At 38.1% G+C, this 21,363-nt stretch overlaps 1 protein-coding gene across 2 annotated transcripts in view; it reads right to left on the bottom strand.

The window, feature by feature from the left end:
• Positions 1–21,363, bottom strand: part of Mctp1 (multiple C2 and transmembrane domain containing 1) — a 583,339-nt gene that overhangs the window by 274,535 nt on the left and 287,441 nt on the right. For both annotated transcript variants that reach the window (XM_036206958.1, XM_036206959.1), the window contains exon 3: positions 1,071–1,213. In XM_036206958.1, the coding sequence (XP_036062851.1) occupies positions 1,071–1,213 (143 nt within the window). The remainder of the gene's footprint in view (positions 1–1,070; positions 1,214–21,363) is intronic.

The following is a 21,363-nucleotide window of genomic DNA, read 5'->3' as shown; positions in this document are numbered from 1 at the left end:
TGCACCTGAAGCTTGATGTTTTGTCTAGATTGGCTGTCTATTGAGCTCTGGAAGTCTGCCTGTCTCCATCCCACACACTGGGGTTATAGATGTACACAGTCACTTTTGGCTTTTTATGTGGGTGCCAGGGAGCCCAGTTAAAGTCGTCTTGCTTGGACAGCAAGTGCTTTAATCACTCAGCCATCTCTGCAGTCCCAAAGCCCTACATTTCTTAGGAAGCAAAGTGGCCTCCTTTTTCTTATACCTTTATCTTTATCATCTACCATCAATGGAGCCTCAGGAACTTGCTGATTCTCAGAACAAGGACTTAAGATACAACCACAGCCAGTGAGGCCAGAGCTAGCAGGCAGAGAAGGTGGTGTATCATTTGGGCTAACAGGTGCCAGAAGTGCTAGATTTTAGCCAGTGCAAATATGTGACATCTTCCATACACATTTCCAGAAGTAGTGAGTCCTGCTACCTTGAACCACAGCTCTGCGAGGTTCAAGATTGCATACAAGTCTGAGGATCTATCTACTAATTGAACATCAGCACAATGCTGTCTACTATTTTGTGCAAACTGGTATGCATACATTCATAATATCTGGTTAAACAGGAGCCTTGAACATGGCAGGGAAATTGACCTTTTTGTGAGATGACTTCCTTAGTTTGGAAAATATTTATACTAATGGATGAATCTATCCCATAGCAGGAAAAAGAGGAAGGCACAGTCCCCTCAGCCTGCATCTCCCACAAGAAAAGCTTAAGTGGCATGATTAAAAACAAAGCAGAAATGCTGGTTTCTGTGGAAGCTTTCCTTCATGCTGGGGTCTTTGGAGACTTATTATTATCATGTGCTCCCAAACTGCAGTGAGTCTGTTGACAGCACAAAGTAGAGGTCGCTCTCATAGCACACCTGTGCGTCCACCAACAGAACAGTTCTACATGGAAGGGCCTCCAGCAGCTTATTGTCCCAGCTCAGTTGTGAACAGTGGTCTTTGGTGAAAGCCCCTTTGGAGGCATGAGAAACAACCATTAAACAAAGATTTCTGAGTCAGATTCTGTAACAGGAAGGCAAAGAAATTGCTCACCTTGATATACAGGGGTTCCCTAAGATGGTCGACAAGAATGCAAGCCTTTTCCTCCCATACAGGATTCAGGTTCTTGTGTATAATTTTACTTCTGAAAACTTCTTTTCTTCCGATTTTAAACTTCACATATGGATCACTTGTCCCTGTTGAAGAGATACACATAATCCACATTAGCCATGCCTTTCTATGGAAGTGAGACTCATTGGATCACCACAGAGAGAGAATTAAAGGGGAAAAGTTAATTGAGACCTATCACACAGGAAAAGAAGGTTTTCTTCTCTAAGAATTAAAGTAAGATCAAATCATCATTATCTTTGTTATTACTTTATCTTCTGAGCATAATCCTGTAAACGTATCCTGGCTTTTCAGAAGCACAATTGCTTTCATAGTGCTGGAACTAACTTACATTCTACCAGCTGTTTGAGGGCTCTCCTTCCCCTGCATCTTCTCCAGCATGTGTTGCTATTTGTTTTCTTTTTTAAAAAAATTTATTTATTTATTATCATACAGTGTTCTATCTGCATGCATGCCTACACACCAGAAGAAGGCATCCAATCTCATTATAGATGTTTTTAAGACACCATGTGGTTGCTGGAGATTGAACTCAGGACCTCTGGGAGAACAGGCAGTGCTTTTAACCTCTGAGCCATCTCTCCAGCCCACTATTTGTTTTCTTAATGATAGCCATTCTGGCTGCAGAAAGACAGGCAGACTCACTATAGTTTTTAATTTCCATTTCCCCGACTGCAATGGCTAAGAATGCTGAACACTTTCATCACATACTTTATCATGTTTACCGGCCAGTTGCAGTTGAACTGTTGAGAATTTTCTATCCATTTCATTAACCCACCTGACTGGTTGGGTTGGTTTTTGTTTGTTTGTTTACAGTATTTGGTTTTTGAGTTCTTTATGTATATTATGGACATAAATTCCATTAGATATTGAGCTAGCAAAGATTTTTCCTCTCATTCTATAGGCCATCTCTTTGTTCACTTAATTCTTCTTTTGATGTGAACATTTTAACATCATGCAGTCACAGTTGTCAACTCTTGGTTTATTTTCTGAGTATGGAAATTCCATAAAAACAAATAAAAAATAAATAAAAATAGAGGGTGGGGATCTAGCCCTTACTATAGAACTATATAAAACACTTAGTGAGCTCAGTATGTGTAATGATCAATAAACAAGATCCTAAAAACAAAACTTCCATAGTACCCAGCTACTTGATTCCTGAGTACACAGTCAAAAGACTCTAAGTAAACACACCACAGAGACACTTGCTCATCCGTGGTTACTGCAGCAATAGTCACAGTAGCCAATGCATGGAATCGGTGACCATAAACAGAAGGATTCGTAAAGATAATGAGGTATAGATCCATAATGAAGTATTATTTAACCTTGAAAAGAGTAAAGTTATGCTGTTTGCAAGTAAACAGCATATGGGAGCAAATGCAGATCATCACATTAAATGAAGTAAGCCAGATTTAGAAAAATAAAAATCATGTTTTCTCTCATGTGTGGATCCCAGATCGCATATAAATGCACCAAATCATTTATTTGTAAATGACATTAAAGCAGAAATTAGACTTCTATGGGAAGAAAGTGTATCAGTGGGCGGGTGAGGGTGGAGGAAAAAGAGGTATGAAGGATGACTATGTCTAGAGTATATGATACGCTTGATGAAATGTCTTTATGAAGCCTATTACTGTGTGCAATGAGTATAAATGCCAATATGAATAAAAATCAACGTGACTGAATGGTGGATATGTAAGTCTAAGTCTATCGATAAATCAGAGCTTAACTGACATTTTTCTTGGTCTCATCTGATCTGATATTTAAAAAAAAAGATCAATGATATTGACCAATTTAACTAGTTTTAAAAGACTCAGACATGATCAACATTTCACACTCATCTAAAACCTTACAGAAAAGTGAGTCTCGATGTTGACCTCCTATCTTCCTTGGCTCCATATATTCTCACCTTCAGAACTTACAGCTTTGAATACCAGGAAGGGATGGAGGTGGAAGTCTTGGGGGTTTGATGGGGCAAGAAGAATTAGGGAATGACCTGGTTTTGTCACATTTTGAGTGCTTTGTCCTCAGTACTTTGTCATCACTGAGAGGTGGTTTGATCAGGAGGGTTCTAACTCCATAAATGGGTTAATTAATAATATACACAATTAATTAGTAGTATCACTATTTAATATATTATATATAACACCATATATATGCACATATATTCATATAGTATTAAAGAAAATCAGAAATGGCAAGTGAATTTGCTTATAATATACAACTAGCTGTTTGAGTCTAAATATCTGTGGTTTTTTTTCAACTATGCCCATGGGAGAGAGAGGTCTTTACATACTTACATATATACATTATGCTGTTTCTCATTTGGGCATGAGGCTGATAATATGATCAATCTTGATTCAACTGTTCATGTAGTTACTAAAACGCCCAGAGAATCAGTGACATTCTCAAGCAGAATTTCCAGTGTATAATAATCTCTGTAATTAGGAAATAATTCCTTACATCTCCCTTATGTTAAGGTTTGGCTTAATTCTTCCTGATTATCCCAAATTGTAGCTTCACTTAATATCTATAGACTGTATGGATTAAGGAAAAATAAGGCATGAAACATCACCTAACTGTTAGACATTGTTACCACAATGCTGGTCTCCTAAACCTCCTCCATGTCCATTCTCAATACTTTACTCCCTAAAGCAACATGCAAGTGATTGTGATTCATATAAAAACTTCCATTTGTCTTGTGGTTATTTCGTCACTTGGGGCTCTCTCCAAGCTTGTACATCAGTGCACATCTATAATCCTAACACTTGAGAGGGAGAGGCATGAGGATCAAGAGTTCAACACAATTCTGTTGTCCACAACAAATTCAAGGGAGCCTGAATTACATGAAAGCCTTTCAAAAATTCTGCATTTGATCCCCAAATATAATAATTTGTTTTTTCAAATCTACATATAATGAATATAACATAAAACTTCATTTCATTTTGACAGTTTGGTTTTACTATAAAAGTAAAAGTATTTATGAATGTGAATATGGTCTAGTATGTGGTATGATATCTCTTTAGGGGAGTCAATGCAACAAAATGTTAAAAGTTAAAATGGTCATTACTGATATGATAGTTCCTAATTATCTACTGAGGACCCAGACTGGTAGAGGTGCTGCAGGACACATTTGAAGAACTATTGAAATCCATGTATTCATTTTCTTAGTCATGCCCCAGAGCATAAGCAAAATCTTAAAAGTGAGAAATAATGCAGTGTGTGGATGACAGATATATAGATCTTTGTGTGTGAGACATTTATATGTAATTAAATTCATCTGTCTGACTGAGGATACTATGGCAAAGTTAACCAAAAGATGTTACACTGAAAATATTTGCAACGCCTGAAACAGGGAAGAGATTAATATTTTGAATATATAAGAATGTTTTAAAATTAATAATAGTAAGACAGGACTCCAGAAAAAAATAGCTGTTGTGGAATAATCCTTTGGTGTACTATGAAGATTTGTCACTCAGATTGGTTAAATAAAAAATTGATTGGCCAATAGCTAGGCAGGATTTTCAGGGCAGAGAGAATGCTGGGGAGAAGAAGGGCAAGTTGGTAGTCATTTATAACAATCAAATTTATAGATATGTGAGAAATGTTTTCAGGATCATACAGAGATATATTTTAGATGGTCTTCAAATACTTCAAAGACCTATAGAATATAGCATTTAAAATATTTTGTTAACACAGGGATTTTCATGACAATGAGACACATCTGCTCCTGGCAGTACCAATTCACTTCACAGATGATGGGCATCAAAGAAACTCCTTATGAGTTTGCTTTCAATGTGGCAAGGGTAGCCATTTGGGCAAGAAACTGCTCTTGCCTGGTCTGTTTGACAGTGTGCTGTATGAACTGGACACGCAGGACCCATGGAAAATGACCACTGAACTTTGATAAAAGAAGGCGAGATGGCCCTTCAGTTCCTGCTTCACAGAGGAGACTGCCAGACATTCTGCAGGACACAGAGAAAAGCAACTGATGAACTTTGCAAATAGGCAAAACAGTCCTTCAAATTCTGTGCTACACTAAAAATTATGCCAGAGACTCCAGGCCTGTAGGCTGAAGATAGATGACCCAACGCTAGAGAGGAACTTTGAGTGACTGTCCAGACAGCCATATATCTCTGTCATTTCTAGAATTTTGGAAGTTGCTTGCAATGTACTTCCTGTTCTCTTAGGTAATATTATATCTTTCTGAAGTCTTTGATGGAGTTGAAGATTAGATAATTATAACTTTCCTTAGTTATGATAAAAGGTGAATTAGATATAAAACTTTAGATTCACAAAGATAGGATAGAAGATAGAATATTTTCTTTAATTTTTTCCAAATACAAGTACACATTATAACCATAATTCTCACTTGATAACTGTTTTGTTATATGTAATTTTACTATGTTAAAATGAAAGCCTTCCTTTTTTGATTAGACAGAAAAGGGAATTGATATGGGATGGTCTTTCTCTAGGCTGTGAATGTGTGTTGCTACCATTGCTTAATAAAGAAGCTGCTATGGCTGATGGCAAGACAGGTTTTAGCCAGGTGGGGAATCCAAGCAGAGAAAAGAAGAAGGCAGAGTTGAGGAAACACTGAGCACTTCCAGGAGAGCAAGATGTAATGGAACACAGGTAATGCCAAAAAGGCATGTAGCAAAACATAGATTAATAGAAATGGGTTAATTTAAGATTAAAGAGATAGCCAGCAAGAAGCCTGAGCCATAGACCAAACAGTTTGTAATTAATATTAAGCCTCTGAATGATTATGTTATAAGCAGCTGTCAGACTTTTGAGACCAGTGTGGGATAGAGAAAAGTGCCCAGCTACAAGGAAGTAGTCTAAATAATGATGCTCACTCACATTTCCAAAAGATGAGGTATAGGTGGGTTTTGGTTATTCAATGGATTATGTTTATCATTGTTTAGGGGGGATTGTTTATAAGCTGTTATTGGTCATAGTCAGAAAAAAAGCTAAACAAAAGAGTTGAATTCAAAGATCTCCTAAAGAAAAAAAAGGGGGATATAATATAGGAATGACAGGAAAAAAAAGGTAGGTTATTGAATCTATTTTAATCCAAAAAACAACTATTAATCTCAAATATTTTATGTTGGTATGGATTTTGGTTTATTGATACAAATATAAAGTTATTTTTGCTATTGAATATATATATATATATATATATATATATATATATATATATATATATATATATATATATATATATATATACACACACATATATGTATATATTTCTACTGTTGTTTGGGGTATTGTGTTTATACAACTCATTTAAAAATATAATGTATAATTAATAAATACAGATTAATAGTCATCTATAATAGTCAAACTTATAGTCATGTTAGGTATGTTTCAAGGTCATATACAGATATATTTAGCTAGATAGATGGTCTTCAAACATTTCAAAGACATACAGAACTTGGCATTTAATATGTTTAATAACCTAAGGCTTTTCATGACAGTGAGACACATCTGCTCCTGGCAGCACCAGTCTACTTCAAAAAAGGATGGTAGGCAATGAAGAACCTCCATATTGAGTTTGCTTCCTATATGGCAAAAGCTAGTCATTTGGGCAAAGAAATTGCCCTTGCCTCAAATGCTGACAGTATATTGTCCACACTGGACCAACAGGATGCAAAAGAAAGCAACTGCCAAACTTTGCCAAGACAAGGTGGGGCAGTCTTTCAAAATTCCCTGCTTCTCAATAATGTCTGTCAGATAGACCAGGCCTATAGGCCAAAGTTGGATGCCCCAATGTGACAGAAGAACTTAGGGTGACTGTCCGGGCAGCCAGATGTCCCTGTCATTAGGTAATATCACACCCTTCTGGGGTCTTTGTTGGAGTTAAAGACTAAATAATTAGACTTCATGTTTTCCTTAGTTATGATAAAAAGGTAAATTAGATATAAAAGTTTAGACTCACAAAGATAAGATAAATTATAAAGGATTTTCTCTAATTTTGCCAAATACAAATGAACTGGATATTATAACTGTAATTCTTACTTGATAACTGCTTTTGTTGTATAGAATTTTACTATGTTAAAGTTAAAACCTTCCTTTTTAATTAGACGAAAAGGGGGAAATGCTGAGGAATAATCCTTTTGTACACTGTGAAAGCTTGTCACTCAGATTGGTTTAATAAAAAGCTGATTGGCCAATAGCTAGGCAAGATTTGGGGGGCAGAGAGAATGCTGGGGAGAAGAAGGGTAGTGTCAGAGATGCCATGAGACACAGAGCAAGCAGAATGGGAAGTGTGTACATAAGGTAAACAAGCCTCAGGGCAGCACATAGATTACTAGAAATAGGTTAATTTAAGTTATAAGAGCTAGCTAAAAACAAGCTTAAACAATTATCCAAGCATTTATAATTAATATTAAGTTTCTGTGTGGTTATTTTGAGAGCAGCTGGCAGTACAAAAAAGTCTGCCTACAAATAGCTAAGTTTGTAAGTAGGTAAATTGCAAGAGTGAAAGCCTCTAATAGTTGAACAATTGAATACATTAAAAACAAACAAACAACAAAACAACTAGGGTCTGGAGAGATGTCTTATTCATTAAAGAGAACGGACTGGACTTGCAGAAGATCCAGGTTCAATTCCCAGCATCCACATGGTGGCTCACAATCATCTGTAATTCTAGTTCCAGGAGATCCAACGTCCTCTTCTAGCTTCCCTAGGTATCATGCATACATGCAGTGTATATACATGCAAGCATAACTCTCATACACACAAGATAAAATGAAATTTTAAAAAATTAAAATCCACTAGCAATAAGACACCACACAAATAATTAAACAAGAAAGGTAGACTTACACATCAGCAAGAAGTTCTGGTCAGTTAATTCACAAGCTGGTGAGTACAGACACCGCTAAACATAATATAGATAGTACTATCTACTTGTCACAGGTGGGTAAGTACAGACATCACTATATATAGTTGGTATAGATAGTACTATCTACTTGTCACAGGTGGGTGAGTGTAGACACCATTATATATAGATGGTATAGATAGTACTATCTACTTGTCACAGGTGGGTGAGTGTAGATACCACTATATATAGAAGGTATAGATAGTACTATCTATTTGTCACAGGTAAGTGAATGTAGACACAACTACATATAGATGGTATAGATAGTATTACCTACTTGTCACAGGTGGGTGAGTATGGTACAGATACCACTATACATAGATGGTATGGATAGTACTATCTACTTGTCACAGGTGGGTGAGTACAGATACCAATATATACAGATGGTATAGATAGTACTACCTACTTGTCACAGGTGGGTAAGTATAGTATAGATACCACTATACATAGATGATATAGATAATACTATCTACTTAGCACAGGTGGGTGAGTATAGACACCACTATACATAGATGATATAGATAGTACTAGTTACTTATCACAGGTGGGTGAGTGTATATACCACTATATATAGATGGTATAGATAGTACTATCTACTTGAAGCCAGAAGAAAAGATTTTGAAATTTTCATCATAAGAAATGATGAAAATTGGGCTAGAGAGATGACTCAGCAGTTAAGAGGACTTAGTGCTCTTTCTGAGATCTGGGTTGTGCTCAGCATGCACATGGTGGTTCACAACTACCCCTAAATCCAGTTTCAGGGGATTCAAGGCCTCTTCTGACCACCTCACGTACAGCACACGTGTGCTACAAATACATACATATAGACAAAAAAACTCACATACATGAAATTTTTAAAAATCTGAAAATATTTTTAAAAGATATGATAAATGTTAATAATCAATATGCATATCCTCATTATCACATAACATTATTACATATTAAACATTTACATTTGTCCTATTAACATGTACATCTTATTTTTTATGTATTGGTTAAAATAAAATTTAAAAGCTTAGGGTCTCTATCTCCCATTCTTTGTAAAAACAGAAACTCAGATGAGTGCCAATCAGCAAAGACAAATGGTCTAATCCCTTGGATCAATCCTATCAAATGTTCTATGGTTCCTTTTCACCAGCTTGCAGGAACATTAAAATTCTTCTTTTTTTTTGTCTCAATGGAAATGAATTCATTTTATCTTCTACATTATAAAAGTCTCAATCCTTACAGTAATAGTCTTGATTAAATTTTTCCTTGCTGCTTTTAAGACGCCTTTATGTATTTTTCTTTCACTAAACATCAGTGTGGTATAATTTATACATATTGCTCTGGATGGCCAGAGATGTTAGATTCCATTATTGGACACAAACCTTTGTCTGTCTTTATATGCACTAACTTTGCAATTCATTATGCTCTTGTACTGGCGCTGTACTGGAGTGAAACTCTCTAGCTACATACTGGTGAATGAGTTTAACTAGACCAAGGCCTGATCTTAGTGAATAGGGGTGTGAAGTAGACACAGGAGTGACTAGGTCTTCTCTTGTGCTTCTACCATCACCATGAGAAAAACAGAGCTGGTCCGCTCCCTGATCCCAGAGAGGCACAAGAGGTGTAAGGCAGGGGCTTCTAGCATTTTAGCCTGAAGTAGAACTGTTGAGCTAACTCAATCCATAAACATACATCAAATACTAGTTGCTACATATAACTGATGTTATAGGGTTATTTATATGTTCTTTGGTATAATAACTGTGTTGACTTACAATCACCCTGGGATTATAATGTGCTGGCTTCCATACACAGGTTTCCTTGAGTACATGGCCTTCCTTCTAGAATGATTTCAAACTATAGTCAAAGTCTCAGTATGATAGCTAATATCCAGTGCTGCTAAGATGTGGACAGATGGAAACCTTGTATTCTGCTGATGGAAAGACAGAATGCTTGGCAATTTTAGAAGTCAATATCTGGGAATCTTATGAATTCTCTTTGTCTTATGACCTAGCAATTCCTTTTCTGGGCGTTGATTCCAGGTAATTATCCTTTTTAATTTTTGAAATTTCATTTCTTCTTTATGTGTGTGTATAAGTGCAAACACAGAGGTTAGTGGACAACTTTAAGGATAAGTATTCTCTTCTACCACCTGTGTCCTGAGGATCAAATTCACATATAGGTTTCATGGCAAGTGTCTTTTCTCACTGAGCCATCTTATGAGCCCTATTTCAGATGACTTTTATGTGGGTCCAAATGGGACAACAGATCTTTTGTCTATACTGTTTCTGTGTCTATACCTGTGCCTATGTCTGTCTGTCTGTATCATCTACCTGTCAATCTGTCTATCTATCTATCTATCTATCTATCTATCTATCTATCTATCTATCATTGTCTTAGTTAGGGCTTTTGTTGCTGCAAAGAGACATCATGACCACAGCAACTCTTACAAAGGAAAAAATTTAATTGGTGGCTTAAATTTGGAGGTTTAGTCCATTATCACCATGGCAGGACATGGTGGTGTGCAGGCAGATGTGGTGCTGGAGAAGGAACTGAAAGTGGAGATGGAGCTACATCTTGACCTTCAGGCAAAATGAAGTAAACTGAGACACTGGTCCTGGCTTGAGCATATATGAGAGCTCAAAGCTCACCTCCACTGTGGCATCCTTCCTCCAGGACCACACCTCCTATTAGTGCCTATTAGAGCTTATGGGGGCCAATTACATTCAAACTACTACAATAATTTATCTGTCTGTCTATCTATCTATCTATCTATCTATCTATCTATCTATCTATCATCTATCTATCTATCTATTTATCTATCTATCTATCATCTATATCTTATTTGATGAGTAACCAGATGTTTAAAAAGTATATCAGTACTAAGATGGTCATCACTCAGTGCTTTTACTTATGTCTAGGAACAAATTGATTAACTATAGATAAACAGATACTTATAATCCCTGCAGCTAACTAGGTTACAAGACCTATGTTCAGATTTTTTACAAATAGTGTAATATTTTTATATAACCTATATGCATCAGCTCTAGAGTACTTACACCTATCACAATTTAAATAACCATGATATTATACCATTGGAAGGACTAATGACAAAAATGTCCATAATGTTACGTATGGATTCAATTTAATTCAACATTTTTGATCTGTAGTTGATTGAACCCATAATACAATGTTGGGTTCATGCAATGGATTCATTAAGACCAGCTGTGGAAGATAGGTTTGAAGCCAGTCAGGTTGGGGTTCAAATTAAAATTCTTCCGTTTGCTAGCTTATATTTGTTTAAATTCCCTGAGACTTAGTAAGATGGAAATATGGTATCCTAACTTAGAAGGCTTTTGTGAGAATTAAGGGATTATAGTACATAACTGAGTACTTAAAACAGTGCATTAATATCTGTTATGGTAAGCACTCAATAAATGCTAAAAAAATAAATTATTATTACTATTTAATGAGAAAACATCATCAGCCAATAGTAATAATAGCCTTTTATATTTATGGTAATAAAGAAGTAACATCTTCATGTTTTTGTACCTAACTGTTTTCCTTTGTCCCTAGTGCAAAACAGTAAGAATGTTAACACTTGAAATCTTGCTGTCTTTCCAGATGCTGCTCTGATGCAGCAGCTGGAAGGGAAGCCATAAAAATCAGCCTACAGAAAACCCTCAGTAAGCCATTGCATCCATTTCCTATGCACCCGAGTCCTACAACCTCTCAGCTGCTCACATGCTCAGTGTGTCCTGTTGCCTTCTCTGGGCATTTCCCCCAGTATCCTTCCTCCACCTTCCTTAAAACCCAAATCCTCTACGCTGAGGCACTACAGTTACTGCTCCTGATGACTGTCTACCAGACTTCTGGTGGGCTTACACTAGTTCCATTCCCAGCTCCCCTTATTCTACAAAACCACCCTTGAAACTTTGTCTTCATGGTTTTTCTGAAGAAGCGTCTATCTGCCTTGCTTTTGTTACATTAGGACTCTAATGACACCTCTAATGATCCGTGCACAGACTCCAGCAAGCCCCCCTCTCCCACCTTCTGAACTGTACCACCCTCTTCCTTCTCCCTGTCCCCCCCCCCTCCATTCTTCCCAGTAGCCTTCCTAGATTTTATTTTGGGGAGTATTTTCTTCATGAACTTCATGTCTTCTGGCACCCCACCATCCATTCCTAAGGCTTCAAACCCCAAATCTGTCATGGTGGCTATCCCATTTACATCTTCAATTGAAACCTCTTTGCCTGCTGTCTCTGGCCATCTCCACCTGCATTTCATATAGAGATGCCAATGCTAAATGTCCAAACTTAGCTCCTAATCTTCTTTCCCAATAATACCACCATTCCTTTTGGCTTTTCCATCTTACTTCATGGCTCTAGTTTTTGGTGGTTGCTCAAGTAGATAACTGAAAACCATTTTCAAACCTCCACTTCATTATCTGGCTCTGTGTTCAGTATCTCTCCTTCTGGCTCCAGGTGGAATACAGTTAAACCTGGTTAATTTTTCGTGAAAGTATGCCATGATCTTATCTCTTCCGGTCACACCCTGGTTAAACAGCCATGAAGGCTTCTCTTACAGTGGCCTCCTAACTGATCTTCCCATATCTACTGTGATATTGTTGTCTGACCTTTAAAACTACAAAAGTGATCTTCTAATTTTTTTTTTTTTTTTTGGTTTTTCAAGACAGGAGTTTGTAGCATGAATCTTAAATGTTCTTATTAATAATAAAAACAAAACAAAACAAAACACCTGAGGCCAGTTATTGGGGTGAATGCTGGAAGATCAGAGAGACAGAATAAGCCACAGCTACCTCACCTCACCAGTTCCTCAGCTGATCCTGTTTCCTCAGACTGGAAGCTTCTGAGTCCTCAATTAAATGAATCTCAGCTGAACTGCTGCTCCAGAGCCTGAAAGCTTAACCAGCTAAAAGCTTCTAGTTTCTGGTCTTCACACCTTATATATCTTTCTGCTTTCTGCCATCACTCCCTGGGATTAAGGGCGTGAGTCACCATGCTTGGCTGTATCCTTGAACAGATGGATTTCTGCCTCTGGAATGCTAGGGTTAAAGGTGTGAGTGCCACCATTTTCTGGCCTCTGTATCTAGTGGCTGTTCTGTCTCTGACCCCAGATAAGTTTATTAGGGTGCACAATATTTTGGGGAACACAATACCACCACAGCGGTTCCCTGTGTAGCTTTGTGCCTTTCCTGGAACACACTCTGTAGCCTAGGCTGGCCTTGAACTCACAGAGATCCACCTAACTCTGCCTCCCGAGTGCTGGGATTAAAGGGGTGTACCACCACCACCCAGCGATTTTCTAAATTTTTATTAACATATCTCAACAGCTTTCAATCCTATCCATGTTTCTGCAAAGAAAACACACTTAAAGAACATAGCTTATGAACACAGAAACTTATCTCTCACAGTTCTAAAGAGTAAGCTGACCCAAATCTAGTCACTGGTGTTTCAGAGTCTGGGGGTCGGGTCTCTGATCCACACATGTGTAATCACATGGTGGCGGGTCAAGGCATCTCCCTGTGTTTCTCTAGGGTGCTAATGCTACTCAGGAGAGTCCTCCTCATCAAAATACCATCTCTCTGCTCCACTTTCCTCCTTACTAGGACCAGGTTTCAGCATATGACTTTTGAAGGATGAAGAATATTCATACCATAGCAAACTTGTAGAGAAACGTCACTTCTGCAGCACCACCTCAGGCCCCTTACCACATATGAACTGCTTTATACTTCAAGTTATTAATATACTATTACTATTATTAACATTTGAGAATCGGTCTATTTAGCCCAGAACTCAATATGAAGCTGGGGAGGACCTTGAACTTCTCATGGCCCCCACCTCCACCTCACAATGCAAAGATTACAGGTATGCACCATCACATCTGTCCATCTAGTACTTGTGCATGTCAGCTCGCTTATCTCCTACAAGGCCTCATCCTTCCTAAATCCTTTTTTGCCTTTTGCCTGACTGATGCTTTCTGATTCTCCAAATTCATTTAAGAAATGCCTTCCTAATTTTCCCATCTGAATAAAGTTTCAATTAACATGTGTTACAGAAGCTATATTTGCATTTCCACATTTCCTATTTGTGTATCTGCTTGGTTATTGTGTGTATTTGGAGAGCTTCTCTCCAGGTTCCACCAAGCCCCCGCGGTCCCACAACCCACATATAAAACAATCATACAGACACTGATATTATTTAAACTGCTTGGCCATTAGCTCAGGCCTACCATTGTCTAGCTCTTACTCTTATATTTAGCCCATTTCTATTAATCTGTACTTTGCCAAGTGGCTCATGGCTTACCAGTACCTTACATCTTGTCATGGCAGTGGCTGGCAGTATCCCTCTCCAGCCTTCCACTTCCTCCAGTTCTCCTCCTCCTTGTCCCACCTACCCTATCCTTCCTGCCTGGCTACTGGCCAATCAGCACTTTATTTATTTTAACCAGTCAGAGCAACACATTCAACATACAGAACATCCCACAGCAATTGTGTGTTTTTCTGCCACTGAGTGAGATCCCTGTGCGGGTCAGGATTCTGTTATATGGTGGTGTCTGGGGAAAAACAGATACCCCAAGGTTTATCTCATTGCATTTTTACTTTTGGCATTTTCCAGTATACTTAATCATTTAAAAATATAAAGTATACTAGAATGTGAAAATGTTATATATAATATATAAAACTAAACAGATCATAAAACCATCATCATTACCCTCAAGAATACAGAAATATTCACCACCTTCCAAAGTTTTCTCCAGCCCTACTTTTACTATTATTTGTGGGAAGAATGCATAGAAACTCTGTCTCAAACTGCCCCTCCCCCATACAAAAAAAAAACATAACCGCTACTTTCCTTGAAATGTTTAAAACTACAAAACAGCATTTAGCTAGAGGAATTACGCTATGTACAATCCCAGCACCCACTGAGCATCACTTCTTCATTACCTTGGTAATGACTTGTGATATTTTGTTTGTGCTCTAACAAATAAAGGTTGTCTGGAGATCAGAGTGTGGAGCTAGCGACTAGAAGCCAGGCAGTGGTGACACACACCTTTAGTCCCAGCACTTGGGGTCTCATGCCTTTGATCCCAGTACTTGGGAGGAGGAAACAGGAAGTGATATGGCTGGGTGGCAAGAGGGAGTGATAAGGAGGTGGAGAGAGGAGGTGATAAGGAGGTGGAGAGAGGAGCTCAGCCCTTTCCATCTGAAGATTCCTAGATGTAAGAACTCTCTGGTGGCTGGCCACTCTGCTTTCACCCTGATGTCCGACTCTGGGTTTTTATTATTAAGACCAATTAGAATTCACATTACAATAACCATTGTATGCTTCTCAGTTATTAAACTATTTTAGGTTTCTACGTGCTTTCAAATCCTTAATCTAGTTTGATCCTTAAGTGATTGACAATCATTAATGGCTCAAGACCTTGAGCTGCTTGTGATATCAAAGTGCAGAATGGGGGACATGATCCACACCAGTTCAATTCAGTAAAAGATTTGCACAACATGTGCTAATCATCTATGTTTGGAAGTGTTTGTGTGGCGTTCATCTCAGTATGACATTATTAGTGACATTAATAGCTGCTATCGCTCTCAGATGGACTCTGTAGTCAAGCACACATAGAAAATGCTGCCTTAAAAGAAAATTAAGCATCTGTTCTAGTCTATCAGTAAGTCGTGGGCCCTTTATGATTTGTGCAGTCAAGAACTGGAGTGATATGAGCTAACTTTTCTGGGATGCATCTTTTGGAACTCCTAATCGCTGGGTAACTCTTGAGGAAATGCTATTTTGTATTTTATCATGGATTTCATGGGGTGTAAGAAGTCATTTTCGACAGACTCTCCGGCTACTAAACCATACAAGCACTTAGAATTCCATGTAACTCCAAGCCAGTGATTCACGGCAAATCTTTAGTAGGGATACAACAACAGCAGCAGCAACAACAATAATAATAATTAGTGTGTTTTAAATCTCAGGAAATTACTAAAACCTGTTAGTGCTGTTTTGTTGTAATATTTCATTGAACCACAAGGTGGCAGTCATGGTTACTAAATTTCTGTACTATCTGTGCTTATGTTCAAACCAAGTCCGGGCAGCTGTACATTACACCCTGCGGTTCCCAAGCCTTTTCTAGCAACATCTGCTTGATTGCTATTATCTGTATCATATACCTCATTAAAATGGCTTACAGTGGTGATAAAATGATAGAGGCAAAGAAACTGGAGATTAAATTCAGATTGCTTTTTCTACTATAATTTCAGGATTGGTTTTTAGAAACATTAATTTTATTTTAACATCTATAAAGATGTATGTCTTAAGAGTTGTAGAGTAGTCTCTACCTAGAGAACACTGATCGCTTCTTCTTGAACTCCATGACCCAATTGTTTCTTTTAAAGAAAATCAATACTTTCTGTTTTCTCATTATAAAGAAAAGTATACATGCCCTCCAAACTTTTCAAAACACAGAACACTGATGAAAGTTTCAATATTTTAAAAATCATTTACACTTTGAAGTAGTTTAAGTTCAACACAAAATTAACTTGCTCTGATCAGGCCTACTTCTGCATAGCAATAAAGCCAACATTCATAAGATGGCAGATTCTCTTCTGCTTTTGTACACTGGTTTAATAAATCACTGATTGGCCAGTAGCCAGGCAGGATAAGCAGACAAGGAGAATTCTGGGAAGAGGAAGGCTGAGTGAGGAAATGCAAGCCCGCTGTCCAGGGAGCAGCATGTAATAGCACACAGGTAAAGCCACAGAACATGTGGCAACATATAGATTAACAGGAATGGGCTGAGTTTAAGTGTAAGTGCTAGTCAGTAGTAAGCCTGAGCTAATGGCTGAGCAGTTTTAATTAATATAAGCCTCTGTGTGTTTACTTGGGACTGAGCAGCTGTGGACTGGGCAAGACACAGGAAAACTTCCAGCTACATTCTTCCCCGAAAATAGTATTAAAGTGCTTTACATTCTAAACAGCATCTAATCACAACAGCCTTGGCTTTTATTCTCAGGGACAAATGAGCTTTCTTGTTAACAAGTTTGAATCAATATTATTCCAGACTTAGGATGTAATAAAATATAAATAGCTCCTTATACTTTGGGGACCACTTAAATGTTCTGACTTGTAACTCAGTCTCTGCATACAGTGTAGGTGATGTGTGTGTGTGTGTGGGGGGGGGTGAGCAAAGGAGAAATTGTGCATAAACATTGTATGGAGAGTTCAAAGGAACTCAGATTTACCATGTCATCTTTTAGAAGATGTCCATTCTTATTGAACATTATGCAGTTTGGTTATCTTTATCACCCAAATATAATGGAAAATGTGTGTTGTATAGCAGGGGCTTTCACATTTGAAAGAGACCATAGAGCCATGTGTTCATTTTCACCAGCGAGTTTTGTTTCTAAAATAAGTATGCTATTTATGTACCAACTCATTTCCTCAACTCTGCTTTTGTGTGGTTATTAGACAGTATTCCCTGCTCTGGAAATACTTCAGGCCTAAGTAAGTAAATACACTGAAATGTAAATACATGTAGCTTTTAATGATAGATGGTTTCAGGTAGTAAAATTAAACAGAAAAAAAGCACATTAACTCTTTCTAAAGACTTACTTATTTTTATTTTATATGTATGAGTACTTACCTGCATGGAATTATACCACATGCATGCAGTACCCTCCAGAGGCACCAAGAGGATATCAGATCTCCTAAAACTTTGTAACGGACAGTTGTGAGCTACCATGTGGATGCTGGGCACCAAACTGGGGGCCTCTGCAAGAGGATCAAGTGTTCTTAACCTCCGAGGTATCTCTCCAACCCTGGCATCAGCATTTTTGAGGAACGTGAATATTGCCATGACTTAAATTTTGGGGTTATAGAGATTACTGTGACTTAGTACACAGATGAATTAGACATTATACTACAGTGAAATGCAGTGTAGGGAAGACCTAAATACATTTCTTTCTTTGGGGAGGAGGAGGAAATCAAACAGATTATATGAAACATTGTATTTTTTTCTTTTCTTTTTTTTTTTTTTTTTTTTTTGTGGAGCTGAGGATCGAACCCAGGGCCTTGCGCTTGCTAGGCAAGGACTCTACCACTGAGCTAAATCCCCAACCCCTATATGAAACATTGTAAATGATAGAGATAAACATAATTTTTCTAAAAGTAAATATTTGAGGCTTAATTTCTTCCTTCCATACAGAATCTAGGATCCACAACAAAAATTATTCTTGCTGAACTTGGGTTAGCAGGGCAGATCTAGCATAAGCAATAGGTAATATCTAAATGTAACTTTTAGAAATTTAAATAAACTAAAATATTTGAGGTGGTGCTTGCTTTTTTCACATTGCTTTTAAGAAAGTTTGTTTTAATTGCGAATTCAAGTTGTAGATTAATCTGTAACATAAAAGAACCACAGTGGTGTTCTAGATGCCATTTTCCTAAATAACATTATTTCTGTTGCCTTGGATGTCCCCCTGTGCCCAGTAATTCACACATTGATTCTGAAAATACAACATATGCTCCCATTATTAATCATTTTTACCCAAAGGAAAAGAATTTTCTCTGGAGTACTTAAATATATATCAGGTCCATCTTAAAAAAAAAATCAAATATATAAAACACATTAGAAATACTGTTTTATGACACTTAAATTTTCTGATTTTAGAAATCAAAAAATTTAATAAAATTAAATATCCCCCAAATAAGTTTCTTCCTCAACCCTTTTTTTCCTGATTATGTCAACATTTTTCTCAAATTGTTTCATAATGTATAATCAGGTAGCATTTTAGAAAATTTTATAAAATCTATTTATCTTTGTGTATGGGTGTTTTGCATGCATGTACATCTGTACGCCACATGTATGTATTGACCACAGAGACCAGGAGATGACACCTGGAGGTAGAGATGGCCGTAAGCCAAGCTAGGGTCCTCTGAAGGAGCAGCCTGTGCTGCCAAACAGCTCTTCAGACTCAGTAACATCATTTCTTAAGATTCTCCAATTCCAAGGGTGTTTCCTTGTCATGGAGGTTTGGATGAGTATGGACCCCATGGGCGGCACATATATTTGAATGTTTGGTTCCCAGTTGGTGGTCTGTTTAGAGAAGATGAGGCGGTGTGGCCTTCTGAGAGGAGATGTGCCACTGGCGTGGGCTTTAAGGCTTCAAAAGCACTTATGCCCAGTCTCTCTCTCTCTCTCTCTCTCTCTCTCTCTCTCTCTCTCTCTCTTTCTGCCTCCATCTTACAAAAATAGAAAAAAGCAAAAACAAAAAAGTTCTCAGCTACTGCTCCAGCACCACACCTGCTGGCCTGCTGCCATACTCCCTGCTGTGATGGTCATGGGCTCACCCTATGAAACTATAAGCAAGCTCTCAATTAAATGCTTTCCTTTATAAGCTGCTTTGGTCATAGTGTGATGGAATGCTTGCTTATTAACCTTGTCCACTGTGAGTCTTGGTGAGAGTTTACCCTGACTCCCTAGGCACCCGTCACAGTCTGCTTTGGAAAGGACGTTGGCCAAGTTCCAGATGTGTTCTTTATAAGTGGTGCAAGCAAGGTCTTTCCATTCCTTTGTGTGTGTGTGTGTGTGTGTGTGTGTGTGTGTGTGTGTGTATGTAAAAGAAGAGAACTTCTCTAACTTTTCCAACTTCCCCAAGGAGAGGCAAGGCTCTCTGACAATAAAGGAGCCATTCCATGTTTTACAGAAGACTAAAAGTTACTATGTCAAATATAAATAATTTTTAAAAATATTTGGGGAAAAAAACCTATTTTAATTCATTGCTCTTTTTCCTTTTGGGGTAAATAATGCATGTAGCTGGGTTTTGTTTTTGTTTGTTAATTGAGCAGAGCATTATTTCTCCAACATGTTCATCTTGGACATGTTATCAAACTTCCACTACAAATAAGTTAAAGCTTAGCAAACAAGTAGAATTTGACTAGAAATATTCAATTCCTTAATTGTTAAAGAATAGTGTGAGAGGTGAGATATTTGTATCATGGATGCTCTTTCTTTGTGGATATTTCTATAATAAATACTCATGGTTTTTTATTCATATGCTCTAGTTTACAAGCTCTGTGGAATCAATGCTACTGTTACTATGTCTGCGATGAATAAAATGTAATTCTTAAGAGTATAAGATCACAGTGGTTTTAGATAGAAGAAGCCTGAACCCAAAGCTCCCTCCTGGAAAGCTATGTCCCCAATAGAACACCTGTTTGAGAAGTAAACATTTATTACTCTTAAGTCATTAAATATTTGGGGATCTGTTCATGTTCACAGTTCAGCTCATGTAGAGAGCTGCTTGCAGCCGCACCTTAAAGACAGCGCTGGCTTCTGCCCTCCGCCCTCCAGGTGAGAGGGCGAGTGCTCGAAGTGGTAAACAAATCCTTATTTGGCTGTGGCTGGAATCGAGTGTTGCTTGTGTTTGCATGGACCAATGGACAGCGCCCACGTGGCTGCTCAGGGTTGGCAGTCCATGCCTACTTAAGGGCTGGGAGAGGCTCGCCCGGGGAGAGACATCGCTTGTAACAAGGTCCTGAATAAACTGCTTGAAGAAGAGCTTCGGTGTTGCGTCATCCTTGCTGGTCGAGGCGGGTGTGACAAGCTCACCTTGATCATTATATGTGCTTAAGTCCTATGGGTTATAATTATTATATCACTTGATCCATGGGTCTGCATCCTTCATACAACATCTCTTGAAAACACAACCTTGCTATTAAAACCTCTCAGTCCTTCTCTAGATTAGTCTAAGTCTCTCTTCAAATAAATTCTCTAAAGCTGTTAGGATCATCTACAACACAGTCACATCAGGACACTTCATGTTTTTGGACTGCACTTTCTTCTGTATCTAGAAGTACTCAGGTGGGCATACTCAGGCCCCAGAACTCTGGCTCAGAATCAGGTTTCAAAGCTTCACCCTGATAGAAATTCCCACCACACCCCCACAGTTGGGCATGGTCATGCATGCCCGGTGGGACACTTAGTCACCTCTGCCTAGTCATTTCCAGGTCATACATCCTGCGTGATTCATGCCCCATGGTTACATGGTCATGTATGGCAGATGTGACCTTGTGATCTCTGCATGTGGGCCTGTGTGTGCAGGTGCAACATGGCCTTTATAAGGCAGCGCCATGTTGCCCCCATCTCTCTCTCACACAGGTCTTTCCCCTTCCTCTTTGTCTTGATAAAACTCTTGTTAGTGGACTTGGTCATGTGTTGTGACTTTTCCTTTGGGGCAAGAGCGCTGCAAAAAAAACAACACACCCTGCTCAGGAAATTTTGCAAAAATACCACTGTATGTACACCATCTTAAATAGCTACTGTATGGGC

The sequence above is a fragment of the Onychomys torridus genome, chromosome 15, assembly GCF_903995425.1.
Source record: "Onychomys torridus chromosome 15, mOncTor1.1, whole genome shotgun sequence".
NCBI classification, from domain to species: Eukaryota; Metazoa; Chordata; class Mammalia; order Rodentia; family Cricetidae; genus Onychomys; species Onychomys torridus.
Note: the sequence above shows the minus strand (reverse complement) of the source record. Positions and strands in the feature narration are given on the sequence as shown.